The sequence below is a fragment of the Poecilia reticulata genome, linkage group LG8, assembly GCF_000633615.1.
Source record: "Poecilia reticulata strain Guanapo linkage group LG8, Guppy_female_1.0+MT, whole genome shotgun sequence".
NCBI lineage: Eukaryota > Metazoa > Chordata > Actinopteri > Cyprinodontiformes > Poeciliidae > Poecilia > Poecilia reticulata.
Window position 1 is genome coordinate 8,381,299 of NC_024338.1, and position 22,036 is coordinate 8,403,334.

The 22,036-nt window shown below is 38.7% G+C and overlaps 2 protein-coding genes across 4 annotated transcripts in view; one reads left to right on the plus strand and one right to left on the minus strand.

Moving 5' to 3' along the window:
• Positions 1 to 2,500, plus strand: part of plbd1a (phospholipase B domain containing 1a) — an 11,318-nt gene extending 8,818 nt beyond the window's left edge. The window contains exon 8 of the mRNA XM_008415654.2: positions 2,256 to 2,500. Coding sequence (XP_008413876.1) covers positions 2,256 to 2,500 — 245 coding nt within the window. The remainder of the gene's footprint in view (positions 1 to 2,255) is intronic.
• A 1,043-nt stretch (positions 2,501 to 3,543) lies between these two features.
• gucy2ca (guanylate cyclase 2Ca) lies at positions 3,544 to 19,201 on the minus strand. 3 transcript variants are annotated; one of them, XM_008415552.2, is made up of 28 exons: positions 18,064 to 19,201; positions 17,554 to 17,921; positions 15,449 to 15,561; positions 14,081 to 14,148; positions 13,785 to 14,006; positions 13,588 to 13,706; positions 12,845 to 12,944; positions 12,623 to 12,734; positions 12,390 to 12,528; positions 12,007 to 12,092; positions 11,807 to 11,921; positions 10,854 to 10,935; positions 10,589 to 10,682; positions 9,499 to 9,561; positions 9,349 to 9,417; positions 9,143 to 9,247; positions 7,756 to 7,842; positions 6,937 to 7,069; positions 6,721 to 6,858; positions 6,510 to 6,598; positions 5,861 to 5,952; positions 5,606 to 5,764; positions 5,140 to 5,332; positions 4,791 to 4,965; positions 4,412 to 4,510; positions 4,221 to 4,315; positions 4,035 to 4,111; positions 3,544 to 3,950 (listed from the first exon to the last, which is right to left on the minus strand). In XM_008415552.2, exons 2-28 carry the CDS (start codon positions 17,771 to 17,773, stop codon positions 3,743 to 3,745), a joined length of 3,252 nt encoding a protein of 1,083 aa, XP_008413774.1. In that variant the 5' UTR covers positions 17,774 to 17,921; positions 18,064 to 19,201; the 3' UTR covers positions 3,544 to 3,742. The 3 variants fall into 3 exon arrangements, with proteins under 3 accessions (XP_008413774.1, XP_008413775.1, XP_008413773.1); XM_008415553.2 differs by having other exon boundaries at positions 17,560 to 19,201; XM_008415551.2 differs by having other exon boundaries at positions 17,554 to 19,201.
• Positions 19,202 to 22,036: the final 2,835 nt, after the last annotated feature.

Here is a 22,036-nt window from a genome sequence, read left to right on the forward strand (position 1 = left end):
GAAGGTTCTGGGTTTGATTCCCGGCCCCGGTCTTTCTGCATGGAGTTTGCATGTTCTCCCTGTGCATGCGTGGGTTTTCTCCGGGTACTCCGGCTTCCTCCAAAAACATGACTGTTAGGTTATTTGGTTTAGTAACTACATTTAATTCAGTAACTTTAACAAAAAAAAAAGAAAAATTACATAACTTTAGGAGTATCTTTACTATGCTGTACTATTTACTTTTACTTGGGTAATTTTGTTATGAAGTATTGCTACTTTAACTGGAGTAAATGTTCTGGATTCTCTATCCACTGTGAGTAACTGAGCRAAAAACAAGCTTATTTTAACTAAAAACTAACCAGACACAGAAACTCTGCAGTTTTTCTTAAAGTTTCATAAGTTCTATATTGAAAGAAATTTAGGTGGAAATATATTTATTTTTGCCTAATTTTGTTATTTTTTTATTTATATGAATTATTTTCATTTTGGTCTTTAAAATACCACCATTTCTACATAAGTTTACATTCCGGTCTTCCTGATGATGTCATTTTTAAATATTAAATGACTGATGTTTTGATCAGTTACTCAGTAATTAAGTAGCATTTTTACCAAAATACTTTTTTACTCTTCTGTAATTTCTTGAACGGCTACTTTTACTAGAGTAAAAATATGTTGAAGTACTCATACTTGAGTACATATTTGGGGTACTCTACCCACCTCTGCTTACAAATAACTTTTCAGAAAGACATATTAGCTTGTWTTAAGTTAATAATTACTTTATATAGCTGGAAAAGGTAAAGTACCACTATTCTTTCTCTTATATCATGGAAATAATGCCTTATAAGTGAAGTAATCTGCCAGTGGAACTAGTACGTTTTTAATCAATATAAAGGAATAATTACTTTAAAACAAGCTCCTATATCTTGCTGAAAAGTTAYTTTTAAGTTTGTTTGCCTTATTTAAAKTTTGCTGAGASATTTGCAGTAGAAAGTAGACCAAAAATACTTGGTAAGATTGTCAAGATTGTCAGTGTTGTGCAAAGTGAAGTAAAGAATGTAAAGAGTACAGTGYGCAGAAAGTCAGTTAAAATCTGCATATCCTTGCTGACGAAAGCAGCTGCAGCGTCTCCCATGTGAGCAGAGATCAGCAGCTGCAGCAGCCCTCAGAGTCCAAACCCGCCAGGAAGGTTTGGTGCTTCGTGTTATAAATATGGCAATATGATTGCGGGCTTAATTTAATAATCTGGAAACAACTTAAAAGCGGGCAGAGGAGGCTCCAGTCACGACAGTTTCGTTTTGTTCCCGCTGAATAGGTTTTCTATTTGTTCCTCTGCACACGAGAAAAACAGGAATGCAGATAAACGCATTACCTCGTTTAGCCTATGTGAAACGCAACTTTGTTCGGACGATTGGCCGAGGCAAGGGGCGTGTTTAGAGTGATTTATTTAAAGTTGAAAGTCTTGATCTCAAATAAGAATCAGAAATATTTGGTTTGTAATTTTTATTCCAACCCCTTCTTTTTAGGGAATACAGACAATACTGACGAGAGTCCAGCATCAGTTGTATTCACTCATCCTGTAAAAGCCACTGTTTTATACAGTTAAAAGTGGAAAAGTACTGCAGAACATTGAATATGTTAACAGGTTATCATTCAGCGTACCGTTATGCTACTGTTGCTATRATGAAAGATATCAGATCTCAGTGAGTACACCTGGATATTTTGTTTTTATAAATCACAGATGGTTTTGGTTGTTTTTATCCTTGTTGATGTTCATATGATGAACCTCTGGTTGGTATGGAACGTTGGTGTCGTCTTGTATCTAAATGGTTTTTTTTTTCTTAATGAAAAATCTAAAAATAAATGTWAAAAAAAATCTACAAACTTACAAAAACATGGCCGTCCACCTAACCTTGACAGCCCATACGAAGACTGCCTTCTTCTGAGACGCAGCCAAGATGCCTGTGGCATTTCTGGAGSAGCATGTTGCCATGACAACAGCGTAAACCTGGACACAGAAAAAGTTTAGTACCTTGTCATAAGGGACAACAATTTAGCTTTTAGGACGGTTTCAGTTGCTGTCAGTTTCAGTTGCTGCCAGCATACGTCACCCATAGTGAAACTTGGCAGTGGCAGCATCATGCTGAGGGATTGTTTTCCCACAACATGCACAAAACGTCATAAGAAGTTGAGYAGAGAACTACGGAGTAAAACCATGAAGTAAAACCTACACGAGAGACATGAAACTGTACGAATTCTCCATATTTATTTTTATCCAGGTGTTGCAGASGATTCGGTCCAGGAGGTTCTGAAGAAAACAGAACCAGCAGTCGAATTTCACGCGCCACCACCAGAGAAAAACGGTCAGGACATTCAGGGAGTCTCGGATGGCTCCTGTCGCCCGATGCACCAGCCCAACCCAAAATGTGAGGACGGCTTCGRCGTTTGCAGGGACGACCACAGAGTCCCACTTCCTGCCACCGAGCTGGGAGGCACGGCGTTAGTCACTGCCAAAACTGTGTAGAGTTGTGTGAGGTGAAKCTGTGTTTCTGTCTACTTATAATGTTTTCAGTATAGATCAACGTAAAGCTGTTTTTCATTCCTGGACAAAAARCAAGAACTCCAGGATGCTGTTTAGTTTTCCCCAAGTTATTGAAGGGTAAACATGTGTCATTCATGGTTAAATACCTGTTATTCTCMATATTTTTTTGAGTTTTTGGATATGATCTGAATTACATATCACTTTCTATATTTCTACAAGGGTTGTAAAATGTTTTCTGTGTCTTGAAACTGCAGCAATTTGTACAGAATATGCAGTTAAAAAAAACACTGCATACATAAAACACAAAATGCTTCAATTTTTGAGCCACACTGAAAATTTTTATTTAGTAAAACGCAAAATAAAAATCATCACAAAAAACATATCAGATGTTTTAAAAACAAGGTGGCATCGATGTGCCAAGACAGAAAACAATGGACGTGTGCTCACTTGGCGTTTTATAAGATAAACCTGGCGACAGCTGCAACGATAAAAACCCACCCGGTGGCCATCTTTGTAGCATTCAAGAGAATTTTGTTTGAGAAATTCCTTTATGCTGTATTGCAGATGGTGAGTTTTTAGTTGTTCTGAGTTTTTATCATAACATCATTTAGTTCCAGTCAGACATTTACATATAGAACTTCGACTTCTGCAAGAGTAGCTACTAAATTAGCAAGAGAATGCAGATCCACTGTCGTTCGCAGCAAATAAAKCTTATTTACACGGTAAATAATTTGTCATACTTTGCAATGAATCCTGCAGGCAACAAAAAGTAAGAACACTTTAAAAGTGAACAAAAAACTACCGTTTCCCCCTCGTCTTTCGTCTCATCTCTTTTTCTTGCAGAAAAATGACTTTAGTTTCAGATTACACAAAGCTCAAGCTAAAGTCTAGATAATAATTATTTTATGAATCGAGTGCAAAGTATTGGCTCAGAAGATAAAATGAAGACTGCAAAACTTTGTACAAATCAGTTTGACAGGTGCATTCTGTGGAGTGAAATATATCCCAGTGCTTGAAGGTCTTACTGTAATAGCCACGAGAACCTGCCGCTCTCTCAACCTTGAAGGACTGTGACCTGGGCAGAGATCACAGAGATGACGTCACCGTTAATCCACCTGCTGCTTCGGCACAGTCACTCTGACTCAGCAGAACGGTCCCAACAGGCGTTCAGTCCCAAACGCTGGGCTTAACAAAGTCTTTCCCAGAAGTCTCCTCTGCGCTCCGTCACAGGAACGTGCTGGGGTTGTCGGTGACGGCCAGGTGGAAGTACTCCGGCGGGCTGTCCTTCCTCAGGCTGTTGTTGGTGTCTCTACAGCGGACTCTGGTGGACAAGGTCTTCCTCTTCTCAAAGCCCTCTCTTCCGGCTCGGTGCTTCTCCAGGCTGGACACGATCATGTCTGCCAGGTCCTGCTGGAGCCTCTGGAAGTTCTCCCTGAGACAAACACGGACAGATAATCATCATGACCTTCGTACGTATCTGAATGTTTGGCATAAACATAGTAGAGGCTCGACTCACGCCGTCGGTGGTGTGGGCAGATTGTAGGTTCTTCCTGTTACGCCTGTTAGCCAGTAGGTCATCTCCTTGCCTTTACCCTTAGAGTCAGGAAAACACAGACAAACACCAAGTTTATATGCAACGTTTGGTACATGTGAGGATTTGGTACATGTGAGGATTTAAGACGGTAAAAAAGAATCATCTCACCTTCAGGTACGTCTCTCCTCTTTTTTCAAACTCAAACTGGCAGTCTGTCCTCCGTAGGATGTTGATTGTGGACTGGCTGGCATGAATCCTCAGAGCTGGAGGAGAAAGTGGAAACCGCTTGTCAGATGTAGAGATCTGCTTCTTTCTAAAAGTTTTTATCTGGATGTTTTCTCGTGTGTGTTTCGCCTTACGCAGGCCTGTGGACTCCATGCGAGACGCCGTGTTCACCGTGTCTCCAAAGAGACAGTAGCGAGGCATCTTGTTTCCGACCACGCCGGCTGCACACGGACCTGGATGTAGATCAGGGATGAGCAACATGGACTTAAAAGTTTAATCACAATATTTATGGAACTTTTTTAGGTAACCGTAGGCCGAGACTGCATGGTGCAGCAATTACAACCCAACAAACGCATGATGTTCTTGAGAAACATTCCTATTTGTAAAGCGGCACAAAACACTTGATTTGTGCCACTAAGCTGCACACAGCAACTAGATTAAATCATGTTTCAAGTGTATTGATATTTATTGATGCGTTTGTAGGTAGTTAGAAGAATCAGGAGTGTTTGGTACCTGAATGCACTCCAATACGAATCCACAGAGGAATCCCCGGCAGGTGCTGCAACTCAAAAGTCCCAACAAACGACAGAAGGTCGAGGGCCATGTGGGCGATGTCCACCGCATGTCTGTCGCCATTTCGCTTGGGTAACCCTGACGCTACCATGTAGGCATCTCCTATYGTCTCAACCTGAGACCAAAGGGAAACATTCACTCAAGTAACACAACAAGCTAGAAAAATAAATCAGGCTTTTTTCAATCTTGACCGTATCACTCCACAAATTTGGGATTACTGATACACCAGGCAGAAACGTAAACCGTAGAATCGTATCGCTCCCACCCCTCTGCTGTTGCACTGAGCTACCTTGTAGACGTCATGGTGATCCAGGATGCTGTCAAAGTTCTTGTAGATCTCGTTCAGCATGTCCACCACCTCCATGGGGGTGCTGTAGTGGCACAGGGTGGTGAAGCCCACTATGTCGCTGAAATAGATGGTGACCTCCTCAAACAGCTCGGGCTCCACTCTTCCCGTCTCCTTTAGCGAGCGCACCACAGGACTAGCCAAACACACGGAGAGGAACTTATCATTTTCAACTCRTATGTGAAGATTTGTAGCCTGTAGACTCTCTGCATGTGTGAGTTCATGTCACCAGTCAATAAAGACACAGTCAGTAGTAATACTATGTGGATATATTTAGTTTTAGGAGAGAATATGGCTACTTTATTTTGTSTCCAGGCGTCATAAAACAAAGGAAAAGTTGCAGAAATCATTTTTCCAGCTTTGGACCTGCTCTGCTTTAGTTCCAGGGTTTTTCAGTAAATGACCGTACCCAGGYAGCAGCATGAAGTTGAGGCGATCCGCTCGGTCCCTCTCGGCTTTGTACAGAGCYGTTCTCTCCTCCACCAAACAYTCCAGAGTCCTGGAGTACATCTGYAGCCGGCGGATCAGGTTGTCCATGTACGTCTCCGTGGCCTGGTTGTGCAAGTTACTGTGAAAATAAAAGCAAAGTAAAAAATTGACCTTGGAACATCACCTTCAGCCATATTTAATGTTTTTAAAATGATGTAAAGACGTGTCGACGTACCTGAAGATCTTCCCCAGCGTTAACTCGATCCTCTTGAAGTCTGGCCTTCGCTCAGGGTCTTCATCCCAGCAGCTCTTTATCAGCATGTAGAGCTGCGTTCACAAGCACACAGGAGGAAGAATAACGGGTCATTTATTCAGCTGGAGCTGATAAACGCAGGCTATTTTCATAACATTTACAGTGCAAGGCAAGATTATAGATACTCCTTGAACGTTTTACTCTTTGTCACGTTACAACCACAAACCCCTCTGTGTATTTCATTGTGGTTTTATAAGTAAGACAGACCAATAATTATTAAGTGGATTGGTTTACTTTACTTTGACAGCCTTAAATAAAATACATTGGAACTAAATGTCTTCAAATGTCACTTAGCTAGTCAATAAAGTCTCACTACAGTATAAATAGTTGTTCTTTAAAGGCTACTTTTAGATGAGATTCATTTTGATCAGATTCATTCAACAAATGTCATTATTTGAATAAAAAAAAAAAAGAAAAACGTTGTAATTATCCACTAATTTGTTTTGGTCTATATTATGAAATCCAAATAATGTAATTTTAACAAATTAAAGTTGTATTCATAGTTTTGTCAAGCTATGGATAATCACTCTACTTTGAAATAACAGCTTGGTGTTATTAATGTGATGTTTACCTCAATTTCTCTGTCTGATATTCCCTCAAAGTAGAGGTCCGGTCTGAAGAAGCCGTTTCCTCTGGGATACTGAATTCTGTGCAGTTTTTCTGAGAGATTACAGAAGAGGAGCGTAAATACTAATAGGAGTTCAGTCACACACACAGAGAAACAAGCTAAAGTAAATCTTTTAACTGAAATGAACAAGCGGAGCGTTTGAGCGGCGACGTGCCTGTGGTGTTAAAGCAGGAGCGGGTGTAGAACGGCGTTTGCCTCAGAACGATCTCGTGTGCGATGATGCCGTAGCTGTAGACGTCGCCTTTCTGCGACACGCCGTCTTTGCGGAGATGCTCCGGAGCCGTCCAAAGATCTGAAAGGCAGCGACGGAGAGAGGCTGAGTGACCAGTACTCTCAGGTTTAGGATGAAGGGTCAGAGGGCAACAATCACCTCTGCCGGGCATCAGGATGGTGTGGCAGCCAAAGTCTGTGATCTTGACAACCATGCGGTTGTCGACCACGCAGTTGGTGGACTTGAGGCGACCGTGGACTGGAATGCTGCTGGAGTGCAGATACGACATGCCCTGTAAGGACGGGGGTGAAAAAGATTAGATGTTTTACAGAGCTCCGCAACAAGAATGAATACATTTTTGTTCACATTTCGCTGCATTAGGAACCACAAACCTCAGTTGTTTTAGCTGGATTTTATGCGACAGACCCAACATAAAGTAGTGTGAAATTATAAGAGTTTAAAARGTTCAAAATAAAACCTGAAAGATGCATTTTATTCAGTTCTATCWACTCTGATACCACTAAATAAAACCCAGAGCAACCAATTCCTTTAAAAGTCGCCTAATTTGAAATTTGAGTCCACTTGTGCGTAATTTAGTCAACAATACTAAAACAGATCACCTTTAACATCCCTACAAACAAACATGGTGTTGGCAGCATCATGCTGTGGGGAGGCTTTTCGTCAGAGTTGATGCACAGGAASCTGGATGAAGTTGCTTCACCACTTTTGTGATTCACATAAAATTCCAATTAGAAACATTGAAGTTTGTGGCTAAAATGAGACAAAATGTAAAAAACAAAGTTTTATAGTATATCCTTCAAGATGTCGCGTTGTGTTAATATTCTWAAAATACTTCATTTTAAATKAATGCTGAAAACAGTTGAAGGTGCWGCATCATCTCATTTGTTGAGTAAATGTCACATTGCAGACATCCGAAACTAATATTTTCAACRTGACACCAGATAGTATTAATGTTACCTTCGCGATGTCGTACATGACRGATATTTTAAACTCCATGTCCATGAAGGTCTCGTCTGGGTAGGATATCCTGTCACTGAGGATGTACTGCAAGAGGGGAAATAAATAAATAAACAAGTGGAGACAAAGTTTATGTTTTATGGCTTTTATCTGTCAGCTCACAGCCTCTGCTAGGTGAAGGGAAAAAACTGGAACACTTAATAGACACTCTGCGTGCGTGCGTGTGTGTGTGTGTGTGTGTGTAAACCTCAGTGTGCATTCACGCACACACCATTAGCGCTCTGCACACAGAGTGTCATAAATCATAAAGAAGGCAGTAAGATTATTAGGGGCAGCGTGGAAATTAGGCCACAGAGTAACAGGATGTGTGTCAGCATCCCAGGAAGTGAGATCAGAGCAACGTGGACAGAAATGGTTTTAGCTGCTGATTCTAGGCAGCATCAAAAGTAGGACAAACTTTCATTCCTGGCTGCGCCAAACATGAACAGTACTGGCTACATTTAATGGCAACCTGGGTAAAAGATCCATAAAATACATTTAGATTAGAACTTAAAGTTGTTGGGTTGTTGGGTTTTTTTTTTTCAGAATGTTCTAATATGAGATTATGCTCTACAGTAAAATAAAATGTTTCCTTACTCTTTTAAAAAGGTCTTTTGTTGTTTCGATTCACAAATATACAAACACATTTTGCACATTTCCTTCAGTCTGCTTTTAATGACTGTGTGGTTTCATGTTCGTCCTACTCAGCACAGGTGTTAAACTCGCGGYCCGGGGGCCAAATCTGGCCCGCCGAACATATTCATGTGGCCGTCTAGACTCTGAACTCTAGACTCGCATAACTAGAACTTTAAGATAAAAGTTGTGAGCTTACATATTATCCTATCAGTCAAAACAAATCAGATTTTATTTGTGTACTGACAAATTACATCAGTGTAAAACGTTGCTCAATATTATCTTCTTTAGTTCTTTTTTTCTGTCAGTTTGCACATGAATAACGGACAATAATTACATTATTATTCTATTCCAAAATGACACATATCAAAAACAGCTGTTAATACTTTGCACTACTCTCTTTTACCTTCAGGGCGTTATGCTATTAAAAGTAATTATTTCTTAATATGGACTTTTTTTCTCACCAAATAAATGCTCAAATTACAGGGCAGTCTAATCTAAATCAGTGTGAGAACATGTCACTACAATAACAATTTTAAAAAATTATTTATTTGAAGGAATTCTACACGTTTTATAAACTTAAAATCYGTCTTTTCATCCAGTTTTGCTGAGCACCAGGAATGGCACTGACTGTTTTTGAAATACAACAAAAGAATTCGTAAAGTAATTAAAAAAAAAAACTCAGAAAAAGGCGAAACCAGAGATCTGATCTTACCCTGAGGGATCCCCGCTGGCAGAGCTCAAACACTCCRAAGACGCCGTACTCGAACTTCACTGTGCCGTAGAACTTGGTCAGGTTGTAATAATCGATCCGCAGCAGCTGCAACACAAACGCATGAAAGATCAGAATATGTAGCATAGATGTGTATCTGTACTGTGTGTTTTAGTAGAAACGTRTGAACAAAACTCAAAGGAGCTCACAGTGTTGAGCTCAATTTTCTGCTCCTCGGTGAAATCTCCTGCATTCTTCAGCTCTTTCAGGATCACAGGCTGGGAAGGATTTTAAACAAACAWGTGTCACTATTAGTTTGCRATCCAGTTACGRATTYCTGGAGGCAGGAATAAAATTACCTTCTTGTCGTAGCAGCCTCGCTGCCTGAAGTAAGTGCTGTCCTTCCTCTTATCRTCGTCGATCTGTTCCCAAAAACAACAAACAACGATTTTTAAACTGACAGATTATTATGAAAGGATTCCCACATTCATTCATAGATGAACACCCACCGAGAAAGAAAAACGAACTACGTAAACCACTGTTCACCCATTCAAGTCAGTTGGATTAGGGTCTGAACTTTGACTGGACCATTCTCACACATGAATGTTATCTGAACCATTCTACAGAACTCTGAAAAAGAAAAACATGTGATCCAATTTWAAAAAAATATGATTAATTTGTTATAATTTTATTAAATGTGTCCAAGTAAATATATTAAGTTTAATAAGTCGTCATGTTAAGCAAATGTAAATAAATGAAGCTTGACGAACTTAATTTGGTTACAGGTAAGAGATTAACGCGATTTTTTGAATATGGATCACTACAGAAAAATGATTTTACTAATGCAAATGGACGGATGGACGGACAGATGGCTGCAGCAATAGGTCATCTTTGGGTCACCTAAACGCACATGTAATACACACTAAATACATGTTACACAATAAGGATTATTATTGTTGTTGTGACACAAAATAACAGCTAATCTCTTCCTGTTCTTCTGCCACTTTTAGGAGATTATAAGATATCAAACTWGTTCTATTGTTTACTGTAAACTTAGCATTTATCAGCTGATGTTACTTTCAAATAGTTAACAYAATACGACACACTTAAATACCCCTCTGCATTTCAACATAAAAAAACATTTTTCTTTAGTTTGTTACTCCTGTAAGGCTAAAATCAGTAGYCATAGTAACACCGACATGATGCAAGCTAATTACAAATTATGCTAATGATGGCAGCTATGTAACAGCAATGCAGTAGGAATGATGAAGCATCTAGTTTGGGAGGAGGGGCCCAAACGAAAATCTGCTTAGGGCCCCGGAAAAGCCTGGAACGGCCTTGTTGTAAGTGATAAAAATTCCTGGTGTCACTTTTCACTTGGCTTTGTTTATTTTATAATCATCGCTGCCAGCTTAGAGGTTCAGTTTGTTACTGGACGACAGTCCTGACCTTCAGAGAGACTTCCTTCTCATCGAGAGGACCAATCAGGTGCGGACTCATGTGGGACCACTTCTTCTGCATCAGACGCTCCTTCCTGTTCTGCCTGGCAGCGTTCACAGACAAACAGTGGGTTTAGTCAAGTACAGTCACAAAATGTCTTCTTTTTATTTATTTATTTTTTTGTAGTTTATCTCTGTAGTCGCTCAGAGAGGCTCCAAGAAAGGAGAGCGGGAGGCGTTTGCGTTTACAGACGTGAAACRTTTCCGGCGTTTACCTGTAGAAGATGAGAGCGATGGCGGTCACCACGACAACGCTGACACCCAAAACRATCACGATCACGTCCTGTGTACCCAAGTCTGAAGAAAAACACACATTAGTTAAATAAAACGCAGATCTTTACAGCTGCTGAAATAATCCTGCAGTATGATGTCATACAGCGGCACTGAAACGTTTTCATGTTAAATGAGACCATCAGAAATCATTTCCAACTTTTCTTAATGTGATTTTAMGTTTCTCCTGTACGATTCAGGTTGGAAAGCACATTATAGAAAAAGGAAAAGGGAAAATAAATAACTGATCTGGTTGCATAAGTGGGCATTGTTGAACCACTTCTTGATTTAATGTCCAGAGTTTTAAAGAATCTGTTTATCATCGCTCCGTTAAAAAGTTTACATTTTGTTTTAGATTGACAAATCAGATAAAACATTGTGTCAAGATGGTACAATAATAAAGACTTTGACTTACTACGTTTATTTTTGTATTTGGGGCTGTCAGGACTAAGTATTAGTAGTTAGTGTCTGCAGTGATACAAGTCATTCTCTTTGGGGGTTTCCAGCTAACAGCGAKCAAGATAAATTCAAGAGTTCACCTTCACCATCTAAAACAGCTGAGAATCAAGYGTTTATCAGAATCTTATATGAGTCTAACACGAAGAGCGGAAACTATTTTATTTCCAGGTTGCAGATGTGAAACAAACCTACTCTGCAAAAACGCTGCAAAAACATTTCTAGAGCAAATGTCTCAGTACACGTGGAACCAGAGGACAGTAAAATACAAGTAAATTTCATTTAGAAGATGAGAAAAATGCCTTGTTATCAGCAAACTAGAACTTTTTCATCAATATAAAGAATATGGCTTCAAACAAGCTCCTGTATCTTGCTGAAATATTATTTGTCTTATTTCAAGTGAGCTCAGATATTTGCTATAGATACTTAAACACTTATTTACCTTCTGGATTTTCAGGTTCATCGTCAGGAAGTTGGCCTTTCCAGCCCAGAGCCGGGTTGGGGTGTGTTTCAATGGTCCTGTTTTGTGATGAATCGAACACTAGCAGAGTTTCATACTGTGTGAAACAAGAAACCAGAGATGAAAACATGTGTTCCTGTTTGTTTTGTCTGCGCTGGCTGGTAAACCAACCCTGAGCTCACCTTCCCGGTTTTCACTGACGTGTAAATAAAGGAGAAGTTCACGTCTCTGTCTCCGTGCTCATCGAGCACAACGTGTCCCGCTAGACCTGCGTCAACAACAACAACAACAACAACAACAACACATAAACATACATTATTAAGCTGCAATAAACATGGCACACCTCTGAGCAGTTTAAAAATAAACAAAAATAGCCTCTGGAATGGCCTAGTYAAAGTCAGCACTTAAATCTGCTTCAGATGCTTTTTTATGCTCTCAATATGGCGGAATGAAAATTAATACTAAGTCACAGCAATAAAGAAAATACTTTTTTTCCCCCAAATACTTGATGTTAATTGTCACTTTTTGATTTAATGTCTGACGTCYGATCTCCTGCCGTGCTCACCCTCGATAGTCACGTTTGCAAACGGRTTGTAATTCACGACTTCAGACTTCCTGCCGGCCTCACTGCTCATCAACCGATCTCTGAGCACTTGTCCAAAGAGCAGAGCTCCGTCATGATATCCAGCCACGTAGTCATTTATCTGCAACGAAAGACGAAATTTTAAAAAAATCTAACTTATCGACAATATTTTCAAACAGGTCTCACTGTCTGGTCTTTGTTGGACATCCGCTCACCGTGTCGTTGTACGAGGAGTTTGAGTTGTAGCTGTAGTTCCTCGGCGGCAGAGTGACGACCAGGACGTCTTCCATCAATTCGTGGGCCGTTTCGTTGACGTGATATTCAGGGCTAGATTGAGAAGAAAAAGGTGACACACCGGGGAAAATGTCTTGCTCCTCTCCCCCAATGTTTAAAAAATTTCTAATTGAAGCAAAAAGTGAAATTCAGAGTGAGCTTACTTAAAAAGATCAAGAAGAATGAACAAGGTGTCTGGGTGAATCTGGTCCACATCCTCCTTTATTAARGAAATTTCTTCAGGGCCGCCACATAAAATAATAACTGAAAGAAAAAGGGATTTTTTTTTTCTTTCAGTGCGTCAGACAAAAAGTTTAAAAACTGTGGCCACGAGCATGGCGGCCATATTGATTTTGGGCCTTCAAGAAAGCAGTAGAGAGAAAAAATGGATGGCAGTAAGTTTTAAAATAGAAAAATGACGTTATAATGTGGCAAAAAAAATTGCATCCAAAAAATAAGAACTTTCCCAATTTATTTGATTATACTGTGTGATGAAAATCAATATTTGCTTCTGACTTCCAACAGTATTAATTTAACTGTTGCCTGTCTGAGAACTTTGCAGCAGCACTTTTTGAGTTTTTGTTGTTATTTTTAGTGATTGTTCACAAACTACTTATTCACCTGCCTGCCAAGGGCAATGCAGCAAATTCACTCTAAAATAAAATAAAATAAAATAAAATAAAATAAAATAAAATAAAATAAAATAAAATAAAATAAAATAAAATAAAATAAAATAAAGAAAAAGTTATTCTCACAAATTTTACAAGAAAATGGTTCAGCTCAGACTGTGCCGGTGGAAAAAAATAACTTAACATTTTCAAAACTTTTCCCTTTGTTTTAGCTTTTTATGTTTAATGGTAGATTAACATTGTTAAAATAATAATAAAAAAACATTTTAAAAACTCACTGTTGCTGTGGCGATTTGAAGTCTTCAAGATGCGCTGCAGGTCCYTCTTTTCCCGAACCATCACCCTCTGAGTTTGCGAAGCGAATCTCGCGGACGGCGCCTCCAGAGCGTTGATGTACCTGTTTGGAAAAGCAGAAAACCGAAGATGAGGGAGAACAGGATAAAAGTGAAGTCGGGTTCAACTCCCAGCGGCTCACCAGAAGCAGTCTTCGGTCGCATTGTTCACTTGYTTTTTGTACACGTAGAATTTCTCCCACTCGGGTTTAAATCTCAGCTCCTCKGTCTTGAAGTTCAGGAACAGATCGATGATTTTTCGAGCCGGAGGCAAGGTGCGCGTCAGTTTGGGCTTGTAGTCGCAGGAGAGGCCGAAGCTSCCAGCAGAGATGATGGGAATGCTGAGGGTCAAGCCGATCTCCTCGCTGTGGAAGAGGGTGAGAGTTAAAGTGGACTGAGAAGGTGTGTTTGGTCAGAGAAAACTTTTAGTGACACTTACTCCACTAACTGGAAGGTGGCGAAAGTACATGAAGGTCCCAGCATGATGCATCCGACTTCATTGCTGCGCTGCAACACAATGCAGCACAAAGTGGTTGAATATTGATCACAAATGGGTTTGAAAGTCTGTCGATCAGCATCATTGATTATTCACTCCCTTAAAAAAAAAAACTCAAAGTTTCACTAAATCTTACCAAACATTTTTGATCTAGTTTCTAATTGATATCTTAGCGAACTTGAATTAAGACAAAACAAAATAATCAAGAAAGATAAATAAATCTGATAATGTGATTAAATGCCATTATTGTGGCTTTTTAGTGAAAGAAGTCAAATGTCTTGATGTTACTGGTGTCCTAATGAAGCACTTTACAAATAGGATTGATTTTAAGTATTTATATTTATGGGATATGACTGCTGTGCCATGCAGTTACTGTGCCTCAAAAAACGTCTTATTATTGCCAAATATTGTGATAAAGCCTTACGTCCATCTCGCCCAACCCTGGTATCACGTTTCTCTGACTTTTCCGTTTTTTGCTGATCTTTCACAAAAAATCCCAATAAAATACAAAGACAATTTGTATGAGATGTGGGGAAAAAAATCCTAAAGATTTGCTGATATTTTTGTGCTGCACTCTTTGCTCTCTATAGGTTGGACTGTTTTCTGCATGCAAATTACAACAAGCAGGCAGTTTGTAGTTTGCCACAAAAAAATAGAGAAGCTACATGAATTATTATTTTCTAAAACGTTTCTGATAAACATGACCTCTATCTTCATCTACACATAAAAAAGGCATAGTTTCATATTAACAGTGCTGCCACAGGTCTTTTTGTTGCAATGTAAGACATGGAGTTTGCCGTCATGTCTTTATTTCTGGTGGTTTCAAAGAACCTACATGAAAATCAATCCAACAACTTAAAACACCAAATCTGAAATAGACTCGTGGCATAAAACAGCGACTTTTTCTTCCCCCTGAACTCTCAAATATCCAGATTTCATTGGAAATCTGAATCGGTTGTGAAGGAAGCAGGTCGTTTTATTGAGCTTCCAGATCCTGCGCCATGCGGCTGCGCTGTGAGCAGGACGCTGATCTTTGCGCACTACGAGCGCCACGGCAGCGGTTTGCTCTGGCAGCGGCGGCAGATATACAGCCAAAAGCTAATCTCGCCGTAATAAAATTAAAACTCAAAAGGGGAACCTGTGGTTCGGATCCTGTCACTATTGACGGTCTCCAAATAAAACATGTGTCAGCGGTCTGACGCTTCCACCTCACCGACTTGGGAATAACTGAACCCTAACAAGTGCATTAAAAAAAAAATACAAAAAAAATAAAAAAGTGAACGTCCTCTGAACACATTTGACCAAACTCACAACCAGCCTCTTGAGTATCGCCACTCCTTCGCAGGTGCTGCTGCCGCAGCCCTGCCGGTTGTACACGGTGGTGTTGAACCCGTTGTAGTTGGCCGTCAAAACGAGGTCCAGGTCTTGAAGTCATGCAAAACAGATAAGACATATTAATATTACATTTCTTTGATCGATCTCCCGGGGTTATTAAAGATTAGATTAGACCGACTTTTACCACCCAGAGATAAACTATTTGCCTGTAGTTTCTCTCGGAAAGTATGCCACTGATTAGCCGTTATCGACAAAGAAAACGCTCAACATTATAAGAAACTTGTTTGATAAACAGCTGACTTAGGCCGTTATGTTGGGACGGTAATGAAACGAGGACACCAGCGTACTAATGTGGTTTGGATTTTTTATTTTTTTTATTTTTTACATATTCATGTTTGTTTGTTTCTGTTTAGTTCATGTTTCTGGGATTGTTGAATCAAGTTGGTGTGTCTTATAATTAACAGCGTTCAGATGATTACAAACCCCATCGGATGCTGCAAAAATGTATTCACTGCTTTAAATACAAGCGAAGTTTTTGTGGGCTGTCGCCTGCATGGCGTCATCTTTGTCGAATTTTGTAGATCAATAAATTGATCTACAAAATTTATTGATCTACAAATAAATTTTGTAGATCAATACAAAATTGATCTACAAATCAATTTGGTCAGATGATGTCTCCTTTCTGCGTGTAATTGTGGACCGATCAGCTGCTGCTGCTCTTTGTATCCTCTCCAAAATCTCGCGTTATTAAACTTCACACTGGTTGTACGTTTACACGGAACGTATTGGTGAGTCGATTTCATCCSGTCTTTGCTTGCTGGAGCATTTCAGTTCAWCAGAAGATGTAATAAAATGCAATAAGTGCTACATTTGTTTGCTCTCGGTGCAGGTGCGGCATGCAGTCGTGGGCTGATCCGTTTAACCAGTGAATTCTGGGAAAAGTTTCAGGTGCTCTGCTACCCTGAACAGAATTAATCAGTGAACAAATACATGAATATGTGAGTTAAAGATGTGATGTAATCCCTGCAATCCTTCCCCTTTTGGTAGCATTATTCCAACTTGTCACAAATCTGATGATCAGTAAATGTGTATTTTGTACTTAAACTTACACTACACTAAGTTGAGCTCCTTCAATTGCATGAAAATGTGACAAATTAATGGTGTGGACTTACATGTGTGAAAAACATAAGAGAAAGAAATAAAACAAGGGTTGGAACTTGGCAAATCTGAATAGTTATGGGATTAAATACTTGATTCAGATCCATGTAAAGTTCCCATTTAGTTACAGCAACGCGACTCATGAGGACATACARTGTTTGGTTATAAAATAAGCTGAGCAGATACGATTAATCRCTTTAAAAGCACAAAAAATAGAGATAGAAATTTATCTGGACAATTTGRCTGAAGTTTTTACAAAATGAATTAGTGTGGGTAGAAAAATTTAACCGATTTTTAAATCTTTCGTGTGTTTTCATCTCCACCGCTTTATGCATGGATCCTAATTTTTATCTACATTTTCTTGTTCTAATCATTTTTAAAATGTATTTACTGAAACTAACCTTTGTAAATGATTAAATAATCTTAAATAGATAAAAATACTTGGTGGAGATTACATGAAAATACTCTTTTTTTTTTACATTTTCTTTCTTTTATTCAATATATTTTACACAAAAACCAAAGCAGGAAGATCGCATGCATTTTGATGGACATGTGTAAGTTAAATCTTGTTGAGATATTATTTATTATAAATGATGAAAATTAAATTTAAAAACAATTCCGAGCAGAAAAGTTAGAAAAATAAAATAGGTTTTTAAATGTTTGCTAATCTTTTGGATCACTTGGCAAAGCAGAGGGAAGGTGAGTCTCTACAATTCAGCGAAATGCTAAAAAACACCAAATTCATTATCAACCATTTTKATTGTACACTGTCATGTTTAACAGTTTGTRGATCAATTCCATCTCATATCAAATGACTAACTGTTATTTATCAAATAATTAATAAATATGTCAAAGTTCTTGGTTTTAGGCTGTTTTGTAAGCTAATGGAAACCAGTTTGTTCGGGGTTTCCTGAGCACCCTACCATTACCGATGTTCTTCTGCCGGTCCTTCTCGATAGCTTGCTCCACGGCCTTCTGCACAAACGGCCGACTCCACTCGTAGTTGTTGTCCTCCAGAACAACGACGTTCATTTTGTATTTACGGTTTGATGCCAAGCAGTCGTCCAGCATTGTGTGGCCAGACGCCATAAGTCCCAACGCTCCCAGCACTCCCAGGTACAGTAAACAGTCCCAGCTGCGCATGATTGATCCGGGAGATTTTCCTCAAGTCCTCACAAATCCGCGCCTCTTCCAGCTTTTGAGTGTCAAAATTAGTTAATAAATAAATAAATACGAGCCGGTTCGGGTGAACTGAAGGCCTTTAAACGTGTCGGAGCTGAGCCTCTGTGTCCTTTAAGATCCAAAAACAGAAGTGAGAAGGTGACGAAGCAGAAATTCTCCTGATTTACAATCCGACATAAAGATAAGAGAAGAAAACAAGCTTTTCTTGAAGATGTTGACACTTCAACGTTTTCGGAGAGCAAAAATAATACCAAGATTGTAGAGATAAAGTGTTTCCGCCTGAGCGCCTGGTGTTTCTTCAGCTGGAGTCTAAGATCAGTTGATGGAGGCGAGTCTGTCTGTYGTATATTAGTTAATGAACAACTACAAAGTGACAATCAGTGCACGGCTGAGAGGGAGGGAAAAGTGGAAAAAACTCCCACACTCCATCCAGACAAACATCCCACAGTTAAGAAAAATCACCAGCCTAAAAGAAAATCAATGTTTGAATTGTGTCTTAAAAATACTACGTGATCTTAATGTGTGTATTAATGCAGAAATCCTCTACAGGATAAACAAAAAGAGCATTTCTAAAAAGTATAACAAAATATTGTAAACATTGCCTGTTTGTCTGCTTTCTAACACAATGCCCCCCCTTTTTTTCCTTTAAGAAGCGGAGGAAGCCTTTTATGGTGGTGAAGGGGCAAAGGTCACCAGAGGCCCATAAAGCCAAGCAGATAAATATTGTTGGTTATAAAATCAAGGTGGATTTAGACAATAAAAGGCTGCTCGTAAACCATTGTCACCACATTTTGAAAAAGCCCGTCCCTTACCCAGTCGGATACGCAAATCGAATTAGTGCTCATGTTGTAGAAGACCTCTGACTTTAACAGCATGGAGTCGAAATGTTGGTCTTTTCTAAAGTCGTGTGTGGAAACAGATCAAGGTCTTTGTGTTCAAAAACATCATTTGCATGTTTATATGCTCTCTAATCGCACTCATGGTTTATATGGCAACACTTCGGCCATAACTGAGGAGACTGTTTCTGTAGCTCATATGAATGGTGTCCCATTTAAGATTATGAGGTTTGTGTCGCCATGATTTTCAGTTTGACCTAATTCCATTTCTGTATGCTACGTCATGAGTGGATTTATATTTTAAATATAATTTATGTAGAGGCTAATTTAAAAACACAAATAATCTCATGTTACACCAAGCATTTGCTCCATCTGCACTGAATTTCACCATGTGGAATGGTTGGAGTGGCTCCAACTGATGGCAACCTGACCTATTTTTTGAGCATTTCATTGATAAATATTTATCTGTGTGGGGTTACTCTTTCCATGTCACTGAGCTTTAAACAGATGGAAGACAACAACAGCTAGGGCTGTATTGATACAATAATCTCACTATACGATACACAATATTCTGCTCATGATACGATATATATTGCAATGTTCAGCAAACAATACAATTCAATACACTTTTACAATTTTCTGAAAGATTTTAGAGGGACAGAGTGATTTTGGTGACATTTTGTGACTGTTATAGAGTTGGACTGAATTAATTTAACTGAAAACTGATTAAAAGCACCAACTACACAATACCTGGCTCTGGTTGGACATGGACACAGACTTAAAGTCGACAGCTGGACAAAATGAATCAAAGAAGTGGTGAGAAAACATGTTTCTTTTAATTGAAACAGTACTGCAGGGGAGTCCTGCAGAGACATGTTGACATCGGGTTCAGGGTGGGATCAGATTTTTATTTTTTATTTTTCACAAGCGCACAGAACAAATTACAGCTAAAGTGAAAAGTCCAAGACCTTAATTTTTCATTCATTGTTAAAGTAAAACTGTGAGGGTAGGTGGACAGTTTTTAAGTACATCTAACTCCCCTATTATTGATAAGGGAAGACAAATAGTGAAAACTAACAACTTAACGCTAGTAAATGCATACATTTCCTAGGTTGAAATTTAGAAAAATGCATGAAAGGGCCTGAAAATATGAGGTTATTATATTATTACTTCTTTCTGTTTTCAGTCTAGTCTGACTCTTAATTTAAGCTTTATTATTATTATTATTATTATTATTATTATTATTATTATTATTATTATTATTATTATTATTATTATTATTATTATCTCTTGCAGTCTGTCCCATCTGTTGCCTGAACCTGGTTTGGTCTGTCATGCTGTTGCTAATTTTCAAAAGTTAATGAGCGACAGGATTGAATGCATGTCTTGTGTTCCTCCTTCTATAAAACAAATCAGCCACTGCTACAGTCCACATGATCCAGGCTGCGTAATCCTGTCACTAAAGCAATAAAACAAGCAAACACATTTAGGCTCCTCTTCCACCTTCCCTSCACATCACACACACCTTCCTGTCCGGTTGCCACCTTCCAGAGTCGTAAACATCTCGAGCGAACAGACGGATGACGCTCAGGTGACACGGCTGGATTGGGGACAACGACCATTTAGCACCTTTACATTTCCACATGAAGAGRCTTTCCAGCTGTTTCAACACGGCAAAGGAAATAACAGAGTGCCTGGGTTGTTCAGCAGCTGGACAATTTTGTGGTGTTCCCATCGGTACGAGACAAGGAGTCAGAAGAGTTTTCCATTATGCATTTGTTACATTTATTCATCTCGCAGCRACAGAGAGGTTTCCAGATGTGGCTCGAAATGCTACTAAAAGCGAAAGATGAATAAATGCCAAATAAATCCATTAAAATCCATCGGTGGGTTAGCAAAAGCAGCACAAACCTATTGTTTAATATAAATTCATCAAATGCATTTACTCAATATAAATGAGTTTTCTAGTTAATCTATTGACACAGKAAACTAAAAGCTGATAAAAAGCAGAACATTCAAATTTAGTACATGATCACGTCAYGTACCATCATTGAATTGATATTGACTTTTTGCTAATCATTTATTTTGGCTTCATGGAAACAAATATGRAGGYTACCTCGAGTTTCAAAGTTATTAGGAACAATGTCTCCTTCCTCAATGAAATAAGTTTCTTTTTAGAACCAGACAGAATCTCCGACCCGTTGATCCACAGGATTAYTTACTCCCACTACATACATCTTAAACCTGAGAGTCGAATCAGGAATCACTCATAAGTTTCACTTTTGACACAAAAAAAAATTGGGAAGAATCTTTTAGCTTTAACTATTTGTGAATGTAGATATTTTGAATGTAAGCCGGGTTCTGGTAGATGTTTCTTCCAGTGAAAGCAGAGTTTTCCTTTCAGCTTGWTGCTTACTGTGTGTATGAGGGATTGCTGCAAAGTAAACGACTCAAGTGATACCTCAGTGTTGCCACATCCTCATTCAGGGATAGTGAAAGTTACAGCTTAGATGCCATCTGCTGGGTTTTCTTGAATAAACTCTTTATCCAGTTTGAATAATAAACTTCTGTTTGGTGCAACGACAAACAATTTAGAAAGAGTTTTACTGACTTGGAATCTGTCTGTATGATTGGATTGGATTTACTCTTTCTTCTGGGTTTGCTTATTAATTAGGTAATTAAAATGTATTAAATGGACTCAGCTACAAAGAGCAAATTAAGAGCYAGAAAGAATATTGGGAGTGGAAAATTTGATAATTTTAAGGGRAAAATATTGAAAACCTTAGAACTATAAGAATGAAATCTATCAGAGAACACAGTTTATGCTGATGCCATATAAAGAAACAACCTGAATAGTCAGTGCACAGAATTAATTTAGATATTGTCCACATAAATCAGACTTTTGTCCTGTTTAACTTTTTGGTTTGTAACTAAAGGAAAAAAGAAGTACGAAAAATTCACACAGTGACATTGTGATCTGAAGTAATTTCAAATTTAAAACACTAGGGGTCAGTGTAGAAGCACAATTAGCTGAGCTCTGGGTCAAGAAACGTCACGTGACCGCGTTTATACAAACTTAAATTGATCTATATATTATTTTTGAAGTTTCTAAAACAGACATATTTTTTTACCGTACTGAAGCTGCACTTTACTTGTTAAAACGATATCCACAGAGAAGAAGAAAGCAGTATTGATCATTTTGATTTCTGTCTGACTTGAGCGAACAGCTTTACAGTTAGAATAATCTGAATACATCTCACATTGAGAGGTATAAAAACATAACYCTAACTCTTTAGCGCAACACGCTGACAATGTGAAATAGGCTAAAATATCTCAAAAAGCAACACATGATACCCTCTGTCTGAAGAAATTCAAGAACAGAAAAAAA